Source organism: Cygnus atratus, chromosome 19, assembly GCF_013377495.2.
Source record: "Cygnus atratus isolate AKBS03 ecotype Queensland, Australia chromosome 19, CAtr_DNAZoo_HiC_assembly, whole genome shotgun sequence".
In the NCBI taxonomy this organism is placed as follows: domain Eukaryota; kingdom Metazoa; phylum Chordata; class Aves; order Anseriformes; family Anatidae; genus Cygnus; species Cygnus atratus.
The window spans coordinates 213,172-232,599 of NC_066380.1; the positions used below are offsets into that span (position 1 = coordinate 213,172).

Here is a 19,428-nt window from a genome sequence, read left to right on the forward strand (position 1 = left end):
AGAGCAATAAGGAAAATGCCGTAAATAATACTTTATCACTGTATCAGAAACTAAACAGTGGGGCTCCCCTTCCAGCATTTAGAGAAAAGGCTCACAAGAGTTAAGTTACTTCAGAAGACAACTCTATTCTGTTATACACAAGTTTCATACAAGTTCTTCCCTGAAACTATTATATTATCAACGTTTTCAGCATTATCCCCATTGTCATACTCCAAGAGATTTAAAAAAAAAAAAAAAGAAAATCAGTAAAAATTCTAAGTTGTAACAGAACTTACATATCTTTGCCTTTTCTATAACATACAGATAACAATGTAAAAGATCATATAAAACAATGACAGGAACAAGCTGTAGACAGCCACTGCACCCACGAATTTTCAAAACAATGTGACTGCTGTTATTTCTTAGAGCAACCTGTGACTAAACAGTTCCAATGTTCTAGACCACAGCAATGCTGATTCCACAAGTTATTTTTTAATTATTATTTTAAATTTAGAAGATTTGTCTGAAAAGAAAAAGAAGTGTTGGGAATTTTAACATAGTTGTTTTAAACTATATTTCTTGTTACTATATACCTATTTACTATACACTATTCCTTACTATAGTAAGGAATATATTAATATTATATTATAGCCTGAGGTTGTGAACATTCCATTTGTGTCCAGGATTCATTGATTCATAGAATGCTTTGGGTTAGAAGAGACCTGGTTACTCAAAGGTTCAACTGAACCTCTAGGTAGTAACCCTTACTTTGAAAGAGCAGCAACACTACATCTTGGCAATTATCAGGGAAAGGTTCTCCATGATGAATCCTAAGGGGTAACATATTCAGAAGGATAGGAAGTCTAAAGGAGGTTAGCTGCACAGCAGCAGGATTCTCACATTCAAGATCTTTGTGGATCTATACCTCTTGCTTTTGGGGTGGGGTGGAAATCAATACCCCTCTTGTTTTTTTTAATTTAAAATAAACACAATACCACATGTAATGGATTTATTCCAAAGCATATATACTAAATCAACACAGAAAAAAAAATGAAGGAATGAAGATTCAAAAAAAAAAAAGAGACCCAAACCACCACAAACAACAAAACAAAACACAAAAACCCTACTGCAAACTATTTTGAATTCTTACACATCATCCACAAGTTTACTTTTTTGTAGTCCCTTGAATACTTTAAGAGTATAAATAGAGTGTATGGAAAAGTAAATACAGCTTTCCTCATACTCATAGCACTTCAGAGGGCTATATTTGTTTGCTTGTGCTGATTAAGAAGCGCTAGAATCACGACAAGCCTTGTCTGAATACAACATGGCTCTCTAAGAACTATCATGTATCATTATTAGAATACTTAAGTTTTCTTTTTCACACATGGCTGTAACTGTAGATCATTAACTGAAATTCCAGTGTCATGAATAACAGTCATGGAAAAATAGTAAGTACTCTAGGGAAAGATCTACTGTACATTTGATTCTGTGGAGTTTGTGAGGCTAAAGCACAAGGCAGAATGATGTGGGATGAGAAAAAATTTGCATTAGAAGTGGAGTTCGTGGTTATACCAATAGTTTAAAAATATTTAAGACATTTCTTTATGGTGCATTTTGTTGCTCATAAGATTTTACCATCACAGATATCCAGCACAAGTCATTAATGCGCGGCAATTTCAGACTTAGTTTGATTTTTTTTAAATATATTTTTTCTGGAAGTTACATTTATTGAATGTTTAGAACTTCACCAGGACCATGCTTTGTATAGACAGACAGCTGTACAAAGAATTATATTTGTCTTTCTTGGGCACTAGAAAAAATTACAGTAAATTACCGTATTGTTTCAGTTACAATATATAATTGCATTCAAAACACATAATTAAACGTGTTATAAGTAAATATGTAAGATTAAATGATAAGTTAGATTAATTTAAAGGAAATATATTAGATTAACTTCTTACTTTAAAAAAGCATCAATGGGAAGACATTCCAGTACAATGAACGTCTCTGTCTCTGTTTAACAGTAATCTGTGTTTTTAGAGTGGTCTTCAGGAAAGCTAGCACAGTTCAGTAACGTGCAGGAACTGCAAGTTAAAAGAGTGCTAGGGAAATAATGATAGTGCGACCACATGAAGGATAAAAGGGAATTACTGAAAAGACAAATCAATCAAAAAAAAAAAACAAAGACAAATCAAGTAAAATGACTTTGCAGTTTGTTTCTCTTTTCAACATATATATGTGAAACTGACACAAAACAACTACCACTTAGAGATAAAATTACGTATCTTAAAAAACAGTCCAGCGAAAAAAAAGCTACAGGAATGAGGACTTAAATCATGCTGTACTCAAAGACGTTTCTGAAACACAACACTCTTGTAAATTCTGATGACCTCAAATGCACAGTAAACAAAGACATACTTCAGAGTTCCAGATGTTAGTATTGCATAAAACTTCTACAAGCCAGACATATCTGAGTCAGTATACAGTTTAAAAATCTCCACCAGATCTAATTTTTATAAACACAGTATGAAAACATCATATATTAGTGGTTATCAGTCAAAAAGAACAACACATAAATAAGCTAAATGTTTGCACTCACCTAAATACGGAATAGTAGGAACCATTTTTAGGCTTCTGATGTACTCTCGTGTTCTTTTATAATTATCTTCTTTAGACAGTAAATAGTCTAACTTCTCAAAGGTGGCCTTGTCTTTGCGATTCAAAAGCTACGCAGAAAAAAAAAGAATATCATACAAATTTCAAATGAAGAATCTGTATAAAGACAACAACAAATACTAATTTATTCAAATCACTCACAGTAAAGGAAAGCATAGTCAAATTAAAATTCAATTCATCACCACCACCCAAAGCAGCATAATGTTTGAAAAAGTGCTACCTGTTAATTTAAGAAAATCTTAAATCCTGAATTATGAACAAACATGGTTATTATTTCTGATTATCATCAAGGATCCACATATCACTACCTCACAGTTTTGAATAACCTCTGCAATACTAAATTTATAACATACATTTTTTCCTCTAAAGTCACCAGTTTTCATAGTTCACCAGAATTGCTAAAAATCTTATTGAATTTGAAAGTACAAATAGCAACAAATAGTGCCATTTCAACAGTGTTTTATTAAAATTATCACAAAACTTTTTTCAAAAAGTCTAAGAAAAGTAAATTGCTATGATATTTACACTTCTGTTTTATATTACTGGAGGTACTATAGCAAATCAGAAAAAAAACACAATGCAAAATATACCAGAGCAACAAAAGATGAAAACAAACATAAAATATGCAACTGTAGGTATAAAAAACACATTCTCAATTTCAGCTGTTTTTAGATACATCAGTAAAGTTTTTAAGATGATTTTAAAAGCCAACTGTGTTACAGTGAATGGAGAATTACTGCATTGTACGCTGGCTTCTTGTGGTTGTACTTTCTGACAACAAGCAGCAGTTCCATCGGATCTCTTCCTCTCTAGAATTCCAACCGTCATAGTGCAAGGCTCACAAATCTAGCTGTTCTGTTTCTACAGAATTTTGACTTTGCCCATTCTCATCAAAAATACTGCAATGGATATGCATGAGTTGATGGCTTCAGTCTGTCTCATTCTGAACAGGATGGAGTTAACAAGAGTCATCAGTAAACTAGCATTGCTGATGGAAGCCTTGAGGCCTTCTGCAACAGTGGAACAGCACATACCACAGATAGTTAAGTAACAGCTGTTAACAAACCAACATTAAAAGTACAAAAAAAAGAGTGAAAAGACTTCAAATTAGTGTTGCTGTTTTCTTTCTGAACAGCACTGCAAATTCTTTGAGGTTCTAACTCTGCATTGTATTGTACTTCGGAACTACTGGTGACTATAAAAAGTCTTAGATTTGGGACGGGGGCTATGTCTCCAAATGGATGATATTGATTCAAGTGGGTATCACCTGGGATTGCATTTAAAACAGTTTAATAAAAAAGTAAATAAATATAATTTTCAAGCTGCTGAACTGTGTCATTGTATAATTTTACCTTTTCTAGCTGAAATAAAAATAATTCCTGCGGGTTCTATGTCACCAAAGACTTTAGAAAAGAATTGAGCAAAGGTTATTTTGTTTCTAATGGAATCTTGGAAAAAACATTTTATAGTAGTGAAATAAACATTTTGAGAGCTGCAGCAAAAATCACTTAAAAGGCAGTAGCTTTTTAAAGGATCGATAATAATATTTAGAAAAAGAAATGTTTCTCATCTTGTATAGAAATGTTTTACACATTCAAAGTTACAGAGTAATATTTTGAATTCTAAATTCAACTGTGCACGTCATATTTTAGTATTGCTTTTTTAATGTCAAATTAAGTTCCTTAAATACGTTAGTATTTTCTCTCAAACTATCATTGTAATAAGTGCAATACACTACGTTTTGTTACATGAGTTCTTAAAATTTCTTTAGGTCTTAGTCCTGAAATTAAGTATTCACATGCTTGATTACATATGCGTGATTTTCCCTATTTAAGTTCCAACTTCATCAAGCTGCTCAGAACAGCAGGCACATATATTTTTTATTAGACTAGATCCTAATTCTGAGCATTCAAACCATAAAAAGTTAGACATTTTAAGGCATGATAATGAACTTGGGTAAAAGAGTTAAGTATAGCCATCTTTATGAATAAGTTCCAAACAGTTGATGCGGTCCGTGTTGAGTGAAATTTGAAATTGAGAACTACCTAAGCCTCTGTATATTTAAGTATTACATACAGTAGGACTACATTACAATTGTGTTTTCTACTTTCTAGAAACAGCAAAAACATGGTAAATTTAACCGATGAATTCTGCCATCAAGGGAATGAATTTCTGAAGATGAAATTAATAATGCTTTGCATTTCCAATATAAATGAAAAATTGAAACACACTGTACAATAATCACAGAATTAGTGTTTCTAAACTAGTAATATCTTTTTTCCCCTATTACCCAATATATTAATGACACTATGATTTGGATAATGGGATACTGAGACACACTCTCATGCAAGGGCCTGCTGAGATTATTTATCAACTGAAGTCCTCTCAAGCGTATAATTAGTAGCTTCTCAAACAGACAGGAAAACAAGAAACTTCTTCAGGAAAACAGATTGTTTAAAAGATATGCAGTCATTTAATCTCTGCTTTCCAAAGCCACATACCAAATTACTACTGCTGCTGTGACAGTGCCACAACAGCAAGAATGTAAAGAATCATCTCCCAGGGCACATAATTCATCAATTCAGAAAGCCTCAGAATTCAAACAAGAAAAGAGACAACGGTCAAGGGATCACTTACAGCCCAGGTTTTGGTCAGTCTGAAGATAGGTGCACTTTGCAGTGCTGACACCACAGACATAAGAGAATGAAGGTTATTGAGGTCTAGAAGCTTCTGGAAAAAAAAAAAAAAGTTGGCTTAGCTAAAATTTTCCTATAGTTCCAGAATACAGTAAAATTAGAACTGCTGCCCTTGTAGTTTGTAAATTGTAGAAAGAGGCTGGATGTAAAATTCATCCTTGAATGATGGATGGATTCATTGCTCAGGAGCATCTGATGAAGATTTGTGATTCTACTGAGGGAAAAGAAGGAAAGAAAAATAAAAAAGGAGGGCAGTGCTTTTCATTTTGCAAAGGACATGAAAACTCTAAGAATAACCCAGTGTCTCCGGGTTGACCATTCTCCTGGTACTTGGACTATGAATTTGTGCCAGGAACTTGTTTAGGTACGTTCTCTTCTGCATAAGCACAAAACTGCTATGTAAACTCACTGAAAATACTCATAATACAAGAAAAATTGTTTTTGTATTAAATGGAAAATATTATGCTAATCTACATATCCCACCACTCACAAGCTATTTCACATATACAAGATTAGTACTCAGGTCTTTGATCTACCTGCCATCTTCTTGCTAATATTAGAAAGTGTCACGGTATTCATACACAAAATAACCATAGGTCACAAAACAGAAAAATACTTCTTAAAATAAATATATTTATTTTTAAATGTTAAGAATGACTTACAAAAACAGTTCTCAAACTGTGAGCTTTTTTCTATGATTATGTTTTTCTATGATTCTATGATTTATAACTCTAAGTTTTATTTGAACAACTATATTTTACAAATAGTAATGAGGTCACACAATAGCTGTTTTGGAAGCAAGATTTCTTTTCATAAAGACATACACTTGAATAGGGGGAGAGAAAACAGAACAGTTTACAACCACGTTCAACATTGGCTACATGTAGTTGGCCAGCACAAGAAACCATTTTTAACTTTGTTAGGCAAAAACACAAGATAATTCACAATGAACTGGGTATGATTTTTTTTTGTTTGTTTTTGTTTTAAACAAAATAGGAACAATCGATATCATACCTTTGTCTTATTCATGTCGTACAACAGCAGATGTGCTAAAAATACCCAGAATGTTACCCTATGTAATCCAAAAATGGTTCATAAGAGTAGTGTAGAAGCAAATAAAAAGGAAATAACATTTTAAATGACAGTACAATAAATATGCACTTACTTTAGCAATTTTCACAAAATGGCTCAGTATTTCTGCCCTTATTTTTAAGGTCTGTGTTGTTAATATTTCTCGTACAACCCAAAAACTGACCTATAAAGTAAAGAGATGCGACTGAATTTATTTACAAAAAAAGAACTTGATTAAATAGTTTCATGATGTTCGATGGAGAAAACAGAGTAGGAAAATAAAAGAGGTCTGATCCCCTAAGTTCTCATCTGAATATTACCCCAAAGCATTAGCATTGATATAAGAAGTAAGTACAGAAGTGAGCTGACACTAAGATAACTGAAGAAACAGACGGAACACAGAAAAAGAAGGAAAAGAATTGCTAATTTTCTACAATGACACACCAACAAAAATTATTAGGAACTTATAGTCTAGTGGTACAACAGGAAAAAACGTGGACAAAGCAACTGAGAAAAAGAACTGTCATTTAAAAATCTTGATCCTCATTTATAAAAATATTCATACTAGTAGTTCTATTTCACTTTGTACTTAAAAACTACAGTACCTGTTCAACACATTCATCAAATAATACCTGGTTAAACCTCCTAGTGAAGGCAACGATATTTGGAGCGAGGATATGTTTTTCTTTCTTATTCCACCCACAGCTGGCTAACTCCTAGGAAAAACATCAAAAATTGCATCCAAAGTCAGAAATGTTTAAAAACAATAAAAATATAAAAGAATTTATAAAAGCAGCATCTATCACATTTTACTAAAACCAATCCAAGGCACCAGTTCAATGAAAATGAAAGCCTAAAATACAGGTCATAACTAGAGGCATAAGTCAAGCACTGAAATCTAATGTGAACTGATGGGAGCAGAAAAGAGAGCAGTCAATTTTCACACGTATTTATCCAGAATAAACTCTTGCACAGAGCAGGACATAAAGACTTGCAGAAAAGCACAGTCATCTCCTTTTAGGACAGCTGGCAAATCACAGTAAATCAGGCTCAGTTACAGACTCACAGTGCTAACAAGGAACAAGCCTAGAAGAGTATTAGTGAACTGCAAGAAGTTGAGCATTTTAGAATGAAACACCCTTAATTAAATGGTTACATATCCACAGGTACTGAAATCTCAAAATGTAAACAGTTTTAAAAAAACCTACCTCAGGCTGTATAGCTTTAAATACTGGCATATCCATTAACGTAATCTGGCTCTGCAATAAAGATAAAATTTTAAATAATGCAATATGAAGAGCTAACAATCATGTATTTACATCTGCTTGATGTGACACTTGAGTAACTTCAAACCAAACAGTAGTATTTCCTCCACAGAACGTAATCAATCAGTCCAGAATCAGGCCACCCCTGTCCAAGCTGATATCACAGAATCACAGAACGTTAGAGATTGGAAGGGACCTTACACATAGGGGACATACCACGTGCAAAAATGTCACCATCCTGAGTGGCAACATGTCATTATTTCTACCTAACAACAGCTCTCATCTGTGTATTCTGCATTATTGTTAAAGAACAGATTCATCAGATTTTTTTCCGAAGTGACAAAAGAATAATGTAGCCACATCTCCAGATCTTTTTTTGTGAAGAAGATATTATAGGTAGGATCTTATTTGAAACAAATGAAACATCACTTTGAAAACCAGAATGTTAATGAAACATTGAACTAGGTTCAACAGCTGATATCCTGTGATTTCAATGAAAAAAAAAAAATCAATAGAATTGCACATACCTAATATTATGTATTATTACCTAATACATTGTTTTCTAAAACACTGGGGAAAAAAATCAAATGGCTTTAGCAGAAAACCAAATATGCTATGTCAGCTCAGCACTAAATGATTAAGTCCTGAGATGTTTATTTTGTTATAGTTTATATAATCAGATTTTTGTTTTTTTATATTCTGAAAGTCATGAATAGAATACAAGCATAAACGCAAAATTAGTATTTCTACTTACAGCAAACTCCTCAGGAGTTACTTTCAATACATCAAATACAACTGCGTCATAGCTTTTATTGGCATAATCTGAACTTCGCCCTTCCAGAGAATCTGAGCTGCTACTACCCTACAACAAAAAAAAGTACACATCTGCAGATTGATGAAACTCACATCCGATTAAGAAATGACAAGAAAAACTGTGAACCTTCAAAAAGCTGCATACTTCTACATTATTAAGCTTAGTTTAGCACAGTTTGTGAATATTTCTAACCTATTTCAGAAAACTTTGTTCTACAAAAACTATGGCTACATACAATTCTAGCTCTGTGAAATTCCACACTTTAGAAAGCTATTTTTAAAATTATAGACTAGATAAAAGTTTTCTCACGAAAGGAAACTTATTGGGATTTTGAAGATTCATATTCAAAGGAAGTGTTTAAATTAAATGCGCCAGGTAAAGATTAGGCAGATTCAAATCATGCTCCTCTCTCCATAACAATAGTAAGGAAGAAAAAAAATAGTAATTCCTTTCTTCAGGAATAATCTCATTTAATAATAGTAATACCATCTTTTTTTTCCTATTTCTTAAAACTACGTATTAAACACATATATGCATGTAAAATCTTAAGCCCTTACCTCACTTAAGTTATTTGTTTGTTAGAAGAACATGGCTGTCAAACAAAGATGAACAACTAACTGTGGCATGTAAATCTCACTTAAAACTGACTTGGTAACAAAGAACTAGAAACTGGTAAATGGTAAACGTGATGCTGTTTTTTGTTTGTTTTCCTCCCTTCTTCCTCCCAAGTATCTGGAGGACTACTGACTAGGAAGCCTGACATTGGTACTGGGTAAATCTAAGAAGTGTATAAAGGGGAATTAGTAGAAACACAGTTAGGTATGCTGTATCAGTAAACTGTCAAGATAACATTTAGAATGAGCAGCACTACCTCAGTATCAACAGACATGGTGATACTGAGGGAAATGGAAATGGCAAAGGAAATGGTTAATACAATCTTGTTGGACTTCCAAAAGACTTTTAACATGGTTCCTGATTCCAAAGCCTTTAAGGAAACCATGCAACCTTACAACAGAGACTATCCTTGCAATGATAAATAATTATTTACAAGACAGGAGGCAGAGTAGCTGATTAGAGGTAGAAGCATTAAGAATATGTAAATCAGCAGAGAAGTACATATGGGTAAGCAAGGATTATTATATATTCAACAACCTTGAAAAGATAAACAACGAGGTGACAATTTGTTTATGACTGTTTATCTTCACTTTGTTTACTCAAGATGGTAAAACAAAAACATAACCTGGCAATGAAAAACTACAAAAGGGGCTTCACAAGTTTGATTAGTCTGATAAAGGAAAAGAGAAAATGTATAAAGGTGTATGAATATGATCCTTTATAAATCCATGGTGCACCCAAACCTTTAACACATATGTAGTATTAGTCTCCACCTTAGGAAGTATATAGAAACAGGAAAAGTTTCAGAACAAGTTTCATACATTTAAAACATGTGCTTTACTGGGTAAAAAAGAAAAATTCAGTAGGGTAACTAATTACCAAGCAGTTTTCAGTTGGCTCTCCTGGACCTACAAACACAGGCTGTTAGCTATACACAGCAGATCACATGGAACACTTTTTTTTTTTTTTTGGGGGGGGGGGGGGGGGGGAGCGGAACGGGACAGGACACCACAACAGAGTTGCCTGGCCTCCAAAGGATACAAGGGGTTGAAATGGACAACATCTTACAGAATACTAGTAAATTCCCCCCCAAACTCCCCAAACCAACCAACCAAAATACTTCTGACTGGCTCCATCTGGATGGTACATTACATTGCTTTTAATGCATTAACAAATACTGGTATTTTCAGAAATTTAAGTTATGTAGAAAGAGGTCAAAAGCTGCTATTTAAAACTAGTCTAAATCAGTAATTATTGTCATCAACAACAAAAGAACAGACTGTAAACACTCAAAATCATGGAGCTCAAATTACTTCGTTGTCAACTGTTACTACACTGTTCATAAGAAACATGACTGAAATGACTGACAGGAGAAATGGTTTCTCTGAAACTTGAAACAAACCAACACTGCCAATTTTGATTGAAGGCAAAACAAACAAACAAAAAAAACAGTGAATTGTACCTCTGGAGTGGCAGAGGTGACCATCACATTGGCCATGAAGTCATTCCTTTTATACATGCTCTCCCCAGGAAGCCAGAAGTTTCAGCTCAGCCAGCACAGGTAAGACAACATGATGAAAGCAGAATTCCTGTAAAGTAAATGCACTGTTATTTCTAAATGAAAAGGTTCTTTAGAAACAATATAATCTTAAAAGCTAGATTGTCTTTTCTGTTTCAGGTAGCAAACACAAAGGACTGTAAGTATCACTAAAGCTAGGCCAAATCCTTACACCCATTTCCAATTAACTCAAGAAATGTTAAATGGCATCGTGTTTTATTCATGATTTATATTGGATTAGATTTTATTCAAAGTCTACGCTAGACAGTATTCATCCAGAAACTGCAGGATACCACAATATACCTTTAGATGAGAAACTGAAGCTATTAATTGACTGAAGAAACGGTGCTTCCTCACAATTCTCTGCTCATTGCTTTTTTATAAATGTATGAATTACTCTCATAATTGGTGATACAGTGTACTGTATGAAAGTAATACAAAAATTATATTTGCAGCTGCTCAGACCTCCACTAATATTTACAGACAGGTGTGCCTGAAAGCATCTCAGTCAGGTCCCAAAGAACAGAACACACAACATGCCAACATCATCGTCTGTAATTGGAAGGATGAATCTCAAGTATCTTGGCTAATCCAGCAACAACATCATCTGAAATGAGACTTTTTCAAACTGTCTTAGACAGACAGATACATTTCCAAATTATGACTTCACATATATCGCCTTAAGCTTCCTTCAGAAACCAAAGACTGGATGGCAAAAAAAGAGTATGCAGTTATCAGAAAGAAGCTGCCTCTATCTACTTGAAATAAATGATCTGTTCCAGTTAAGTTGCTGCAGAAATACAAAATGTTTAATGAACGTTTAAAACAAAAACATATTCAGTTCTGAATTAATAGACATTGGTCATAATAGTAACATTATTAAATAAAAGAATCAACCAATCTTCAAATAAAGCTCAAATAAAGCACAAATAATTACAGGACACCATAGTCCTAAGTATTCAGCAAAGAATCATCTCCCTGATACCAGGAAATCTGACTTCATTTTCTTTGATATATTTTAACTACTACGCTTTAAAGGATATGTGCCATGTGGACAGAGGTGGATGTAGGAGTTCATTAATTTAATTAAGTTGCATCTCAATCAGAAAAAAAAACAACTGGTATATAAACAGGCACAACTAAAATGACAGCAACTGATGTGACTACAGTCTTTGAATTCAGATTAAAAGAGTATTCAAAAGAATTACACACAAACATTTTTAAATAAAAATCTCTTATCCGATAACAAAAACAGATACTTCCACACACAACAACATTCTTTTTGTTCAAAATTTTACGTAAGGGGAAATGAAAGGAATCACAAGCAACTTTATTTCCAAATCTATGTAGCCAAAAAAAAAACACAGAATGTGACCATAATGTTGGCTAATTCAGAAATTCCGTTAGGCAGTTTTCTTATGTCACTCAGAGAACTGTCACCAATGGATACATCAGGCCCCTCCCTCACAGTGGACCTCTTATCATCGCAATAAGACTTTGCAATTAATTCACTGGTTCTTCTTGAAACAGAAAATGCTGTTTCAAGACAAGCATTCTTTATATTTATATGACATGAAGTAAAAGTCAGCACCAAATTTAAATTCTACTCTCAATCACAGCCAAAATATACTTCACACAGACACTATGTTTAGTGCATTTTGCACACATTCATACTCGTTACTAGCTTAATAAGCTAAAGCTGCCTTTACATTATTGTCCTAGTGACAGCACAATGGCACAGTACTTGCCAAAGACCTTCAGTAAAAAATTCAATACCACATTGCACACTTATCCTGAAAATTTTGTCAGATATATCATAACGATACATTTAAAGTTTATGTACATTGCATCATGAATGAGAGTTTATACATTCTCAAATCTAAAACTACTTTTACCTTGTAAACAATTTTATAGGTATACATTAACAGATTCTTGGGACTACAATAAAATGGATGATTAACTGAATAAGGGGACAGCAGTAGATGTTTAGAAGCCTTCCTGAAGTCACAGTGTTCAACACGATCCATTCCTCATTATATAGAGAAGGTCTTAGCAGAGGATCTGCCCCTCATTTTGTTACGTAGGTGATGACTTGCATGATTCACATCTGAGCACCTAATGGAACCTTAAGTGAAAACTTGTTAAGATGCATATTAAAAAAAAAAAAGCTAACACAGGACTGCACAGAAGAGACTGCTGAATTCCAACACCTGTCCCATCAAAAGAAAGAACTTTTTCCCCAATTTAAATCAGTATGATACCCGTGAGGTGAAAGCAAAATGAACTATTTTATTATAACATCTAAATCAGCTGTTAGGGACAGATTAAAATATAGCTAACTCTGTAGTCCTGTTTCACTACATGAAGAACTGGTAGTGTTGCAGAAAGTTTACACGTACTTCAAACATACTGCTAGCAGACAGCTGCTGAGAATGTTTCATACACACATACTATGAGCAGTATTATTCACGTGTGTTTAAATAAGCACAAAAAAAAAAAAGGAACTGCTCACAGAATTACCAAGTCAGCTCAAACACTGATTCACTTCAAAATGAGAAAACAATCATTCCGCACAGCATACTCCATGGCAACCACTGCCACAGGCTCCTGTATATGCACTCTTTTAGCAAAATGCATACAAATTAGTCTGCAGGTACTCAAATATACAACTAGGGATATCACCACATCTCCTTTCACATCCTTATCCTTTCCCAAAATACTTCAATCACACAAACAGGAAAGTGCTGAAAAAAAAAAAAAAGCAGATGAGAATAAAAGTAACCCCTTATTTTACTTCATTAAGAAAAGCAAGGTCTTTGCTGCACTTATCACCATAGAAGGCCTTACAGAACAAACAGCAGCAATTTTTCACATAATCTCATGGACATGTGTGAAATCAAGCAATAACTGTGTTTCAAATAACACCACAATCTCCTCAGTTAAACTAGTCAAGAATCAATTTCCTTTATCTTGTGTCCTGATAAAATAAACTTGTACTTTGAGCACTAGCAGACTGCAAAGTATTTCTAGGTCTGGAGTTGCTTCTGTTAATAGCCCTTAGAGATACTGAGGTGGAAAGCAATTTTTATGATGTAATTTCTTTAAAATGTAGTATTTATATCATGGCCACAAAAACACTCTCATCTCCTTCTTCTCCGCCTTCCTGACTAGGGTTTCCAGTGTGCGGGGGCTCAAAAATGCTCTGAAAGGGGAAAGAAAAATCCCATATGTGATCTTGTATCCTGTCCAAGCTCTGTTTTACTGCAAGTTTTTACATTTACTAAACAAGAGACAGAACTGCTTTAACATCTGAAACCAAAAGCACTAGCATACTTTTGCTTTCAAAATTCAGCACACAGAAAGCCTACTGGGTTAGATACTTTCATTTTAAAAAGGAACAAAATCGATTTTTTCACAAATACTTCAAATATAACATAAGCTTTAAAATTACATTACTTTTGTGTGCATGTTTCTTCAAGATTCACTTCTTGTATGAAAAACAACTTCTCTCACACCCATTTTCTTTTGCTGGAGGAAAGTCATAGGGAGCAATTGTCTTTGCAAGTCAAGTCAAAGGTGGGGATTTTATTCTTATGAAATCATCTGGTGATATGAAGCATTTCCACGCCTGCTACCACAAATGGTATTACTCTGCAAATTAACAGTGGAGCTACTACTAAGTCTCCTGTAACAAAAGGCTGTCAGACTACATGCAAACAGTAAGAACAACTAACACAAAAGATACTCTCCCATACTTGCAATATTTCACTCCAGTGAGATTAAAAAGAAATACTCAAAATTCTGAAAATTATAAAAGGTCCAACATGTTGGCAATGAAAGTCACTAAAATAACATATAATTTCATTTCATAGCCTTTGCTTCTTAAAAATTCTCTTGACTAGTTAATCATTAAAATGATTTATTATATAAACAGTGCTAAAACAAAATGAAAAAGCCCTTTTGTGTTTGTAGGGAAGGTTCACATGTACGCTACAGTAGACCTCATTCAGAGATAGGCAGTAGCAAAATGGGTAAGTCAGGATGCAAATGTACATACCAGCACAGGTTGTCCGCTCTTTGCTGCCAACTTAAACCCATTTACACATGGATTTCTCCTCTTTGCAGCAGAAGTGGAGATAGGGCAAGATCAACTAAATTGAAAAAAAAATCAAATCAAAACAAGAATAATCCCTATAACCATTATTTTAACAGAATATGTCAAGTTTTGTCATCTATGGTACAGGGGTGACACTCTCTGAAAGCAGAAAGGCTAAATTTACATTGTTTTTAGTGATATTTATGTATTCTACTTACAAAGACCACAAGTTCATCCTTATTACATGAGAAAGTCCTTATGGAATCTTAAGCACAGATACCACCTTTGGCCAATAAAGTCACTGTGCTATAAATTCTAAATGCCAGCAGACTATTCAGGGGAAGTAACTAACCACACTGTTCTCAAGAAATATGAGAACAACTATGTAAGCAACCACTGATGACCATTAATCTTACTGATTTTCTTGTTGGAGAAAAAAATATTGGTTTAGACAAACTTCTGATAAGACCTGGTACACCCGTTCTGAGCTCCAAACTATAACTGTCTTCACCAATTTCAAACCCTACCTACTTAATAACTTCATTAAGTCATTGCAGTTTTCCCAATATCACTGAATCATGAACTGACAGCTGTAGCATGCTTTTAAGAAAATATGCATTAGTATTTTATCAAAAGCTGACTGTTTTTTCTTAAGTTCAAATTAATTGCTCAGCTGTTCAGTGAAGACAATTAAAAAGCAGTAGGGCCCCATTTGAGCACTGATAAACTTGGCTGGAACCAACAAGAGTTAACAGTTTTGGTTTATTTAAAAAAAAAGAAACAAACACCAGTACCAAACATCAGAGAGGTTAGCTGTCATTGAACAAGATAAGGGAATGAAGAACACTGTTGATCTTGCTGGAGGTAAAAAGCAAGATCCTTTCAATATACTACTCCACTTTACTGGCAGTTGCCATAACCTACGGACACCTTTACAATATACTACACAGAGCTCTACGTTCAATTCTGATTTATGATCTCTGCACTCATTTTCCTTTCTTCATCGCAAAACTATTCCTCCAGATGTTCAACATCAGAACATTGCTTTCCATGATGAACAATGAACAAAGTCATATTCAGATGCTGTGGGCGTAGAGTACGAATGAGAATATGCTACAGTTAACACACTGGAAGATGAAAGTGGGACTGCATTATGAAAACAGGATGAAACAATAACGTTGTTACACTTGCACCCCTCTGCTTGCTTTCAACCACTGATGTGAACCACTGATGTGAACCATACATCACCATCTATGTCACATCTAGTTTCAGACCGGAGGCTTGAAAGAGGCAAAAAAAAGCCCCACCTTTTTGTGCTATTGGTAAATAAAAAGGGAGTTAGAATTAAGGTAATCTAGAACCATGTTTTGCTTATTCTCTACACCTAGGTATTTACGTAGTTGTTTTTTTTTTTCTTTTTTCCCAAATTTTATTTGCTTAGTGTCATCATCTTAAAATTAGAAAGCAAAAAAGTAAACTTTCAAACTCTTTCTGAGTCTGGGCAGTTTATAGCTATTTTATTATTGCAGTGACAGAGCAAGCCAGCCTGGATGCATTTCAAAAGTAGAACTTCTTTAAATCTTTCAAAGAAGCAGCTGCTGAATTCTATGCAGATACTTGCTAACCTAGAGAAAAGTTAATGCACAAACCTCAGAAGCACTGAGCACCCCGCTGTAAAACCTGACTGACAGCATCCCTTCTGAGAAGTTCAGTACTTTGAAACACTACGTCCTATCTTTACTTTCCTGAGTGCCCTGTCCAGCCAAATATCAACTGTCAAATCTCACTTCTCATTCCCTCACATATGACTTCTGCAAAGTGGAAAGGAAAAAGACCCCATTTCCTATTGTAAAGGCAGAAACGACCTACTTCCTTTAGAAAACAGAAATCTTTTATGTGCCATTCTGAGCCCTTTCATGATATAAAATGCATGCACAAACACATGCATAAGACTCGGGATAGCTGAGCGGTCTAATAGCCACAATGCTTTATATGCAAAAGCTTTTGTTCTTTTGAAATGATTCAACACAATGTTTTTGGCCATTTTTGTAGCTCTGGTGCCCACAGCACAAGAAGGACATGGATGTATTAGATCAGGTCCACAGGAGGACCAAGAAGATGATCAAGGGGCTGGAGCACCTCTCCTGCAAAGACAGGCTAAGGGAGTTGGAGTTGTTCAGCCTGGAGAAGGCTCTGGGGAGACCTTACAGCGGCCTTCCAGTACCTAAAGGGGGCCTACAGGAAAGCTGGGGAGGGACTCTTCCTCAGGGAGTACAGTGACAGAACAAGTAATGGCTTTAAACTAAAAAAGGGGAGATTTAGACTAGATATTAGGAAGAAATTCTTTACTCAGAGGTTGGCGAGGCACTGGAACAGGTTGCCCAGAGAGGCTGTGGATGCCCCATATCCCTGGAGGTGTTTAAGACCAGGACAGATGAGGCCCTGAGAAACCTGATCCAGTGGGTGGCATCCTTGCCTATGGCAGGGGTGTTGGAACTAGATGATCTTTGAGGTCCCTTCCAACCTGGGCCATCCTGAGCCATTCTATGATTTTGTACAACACGAAAAGTTCTAAAATATTAAAATCCCTGGATACAAATAATTGCCTACTAATAGTTTAAGGAAAAAAAGTAAATAGGCTATAAATAAATGTTAAGACTTTTTAATCTTACGACTAAAATCATCCTAAGTGACAACTGTCTTGTGTACATGTTTTTAGTATCCATTTTACCAGGAAGTTCTAATATATTTCATTATTATTTACGCAACAGTACCACCTATAGATAAAATGTCACAAACAAGTTAGTAGTTTCATGCACATTCTTTTCTGATAAACTTATTACTACAGTTAACAGTGAATAATGAAAAGCTAACGGAAATTATGTTTTTAATTCAGCATATAAGATCCTGTGCTGGGCTGCGACAAGATCCAATGAAGATACATCTTTTGAAGGGAAACAGTACTCCAAAGTTCATTGCAGCGATTTACACCATTCATTGTTATACTATCAGCACAAGTAAAACAAAAATTGACCAGTTTTAACAAAGTGCATCCCATATTTAGGGTCATCAGTCCTGTCAGTGTTCAACAGATTGAAAGAGGATTTTAACCAAAAACATATAAACATTAAGGTACTGTGGATTAACTATATGTTAACCCAGTAATTTAGTTGTCCTGCAACAGTCCAAATCCTGGCTTCCCAAAAGAACTCACCATCATAGCAACCTGGACACAAAAATAAATAAATAAAGGAATCTGTGGCAACCACTACACCAAAAAGGTAGAGCTGACACTCTGCAAAGTCAATAAAAATAAGGTCTTACTGTTTTTTGAAATAATAACTACAAGATACATTTTTCATTCAAGATCTGTATGTACAATATCATCAAAATGTACTTCATAATGCTCCTAAACTGTCAAAATTAATTTCAAAATTACTTTCAAAATTATTAAATATCTCAGAGAATCCTTAGCTGGTAAAACCATGAAAGAGCAGGAGGCTGGAAAAACAGGTTTGAATATGAAATGCTATTTCCATCCGGATTATATCCCATATTTTATTACACCCACAAGTAACTGAGTTCACTCAAATGCCTGTTTATTATATTTACAAATTCATTATTCCATTTTCTCTTCTCCTATCTCCATTTAGCTATTTCTGCTGCCATTTAACGCCTCAAGAAGTAATGTAATTATATGAGCAATGCTGTCTGTATAAACACAAAAAAAAGGCATGATCAAGTGACATTTAACTAAATAGAGACAGCATCTGATTACCTAAACCAATTAAGACAAGAAATATAGTGGAGGTTTCTAATAATTCATAACCAATTTCTGAAGTCTTCACATCAAGCTTGGACTTTTTTAAAAACAAACAACAACAACCAACCAACACAACAACAAAAATCCACAGCCATCCCTTAAAATTGATTAAGAATTCAAGGAAATTTTATTGCACACATACAGTATAGAAGACTTAAGTGATTATCACTAGTCTTCCCTTGTTTTCATCATCATTAATTCAATCCATTGCACATATCACTTAAAGTTTTAATACTGAAAATCAGTGCAAAACCCAGACTCTGCAGTAAACACCTGTATGAAAAGTGTGAACAAGTAATTAATTTAAAAATTCATTTTGTTAATTTGTCATAGTACAAAAATAGATTTACTGGAAAATGACACAGTGTCTTAAATTCACCCTTAGCTTCACTGACTTGACACTCCCATACCACAGTGTTACAGATTCTCCTCTCAAAGTCAAGTAAATGCTGCATTTGCTCTCATTGTATCACTAGAGCATGTTAAGGAAAAAAAAAATCTGTTTGCACAGGACAAAAGAATGCTTCATTGTTAAAAAAAAAATCCAACCACAAACAGGAACAAAAAAATGATGTCTCCACTCCCAGCAGGAAGGAAACAATTATGGTCAGTTACTGGCATTTGGAACATATTTTCTGCTTCTGTAAAACCCAGCTTTTTGTTTTCATTCAAAAATTGAAAATAATGTCTCTCAACTAAAGCAGTAACATCTAGTCAAACATTAAATTGTGTTTAAATTTCTCAGCAAAACTAGTTGAATTATCATACTTAGTATCAGTCTCAAGATTAGAAGACACCTGGGGCAGTCACACTAAACATCATTAACATATTT

The 19,428-nt window shown here is 34.4% G+C and overlaps 1 protein-coding gene across 13 annotated transcripts in view; it reads right to left on the reverse strand.

Moving 5' to 3' along the window:
* Positions 1-19,428, reverse strand: part of RALGPS1 (Ral GEF with PH domain and SH3 binding motif 1) — a 161,168-nt gene that overhangs the window by 109,475 nt on the left and 32,265 nt on the right. For 10 of the 13 annotated variants that reach the window (XR_007709013.1, XR_007709014.1, XR_007709011.1 and 7 more), the window contains exons 3-10: positions 14,735-14,828; positions 10,582-10,708; positions 8,445-8,552; positions 7,634-7,684; positions 7,058-7,141; positions 6,520-6,609; positions 5,296-5,388; positions 2,582-2,708 (exon numbers count right to left, since the gene is read on the reverse strand). Coding sequence is in view for 4 of the 13 variants with exons in the window: in XM_050714528.1 (XP_050570485.1) it covers positions 2,582-2,708; positions 5,296-5,388; positions 6,520-6,609; positions 7,058-7,141; positions 7,634-7,684; positions 8,445-8,552; positions 10,582-10,638 (610 nt within the window). In the remaining 9 variants the exon portion in view is untranslated. The remainder of the gene's footprint in view (positions 1-2,581; positions 2,709-5,295; positions 5,389-6,519; positions 6,610-7,057; positions 7,142-7,633; positions 7,685-8,444; positions 8,553-10,581; positions 10,709-14,734; positions 14,829-19,428) is intronic. The other 3 variants (XR_007709017.1, XR_007709018.1, XR_007709016.1) reach the window with 1 other exon arrangement.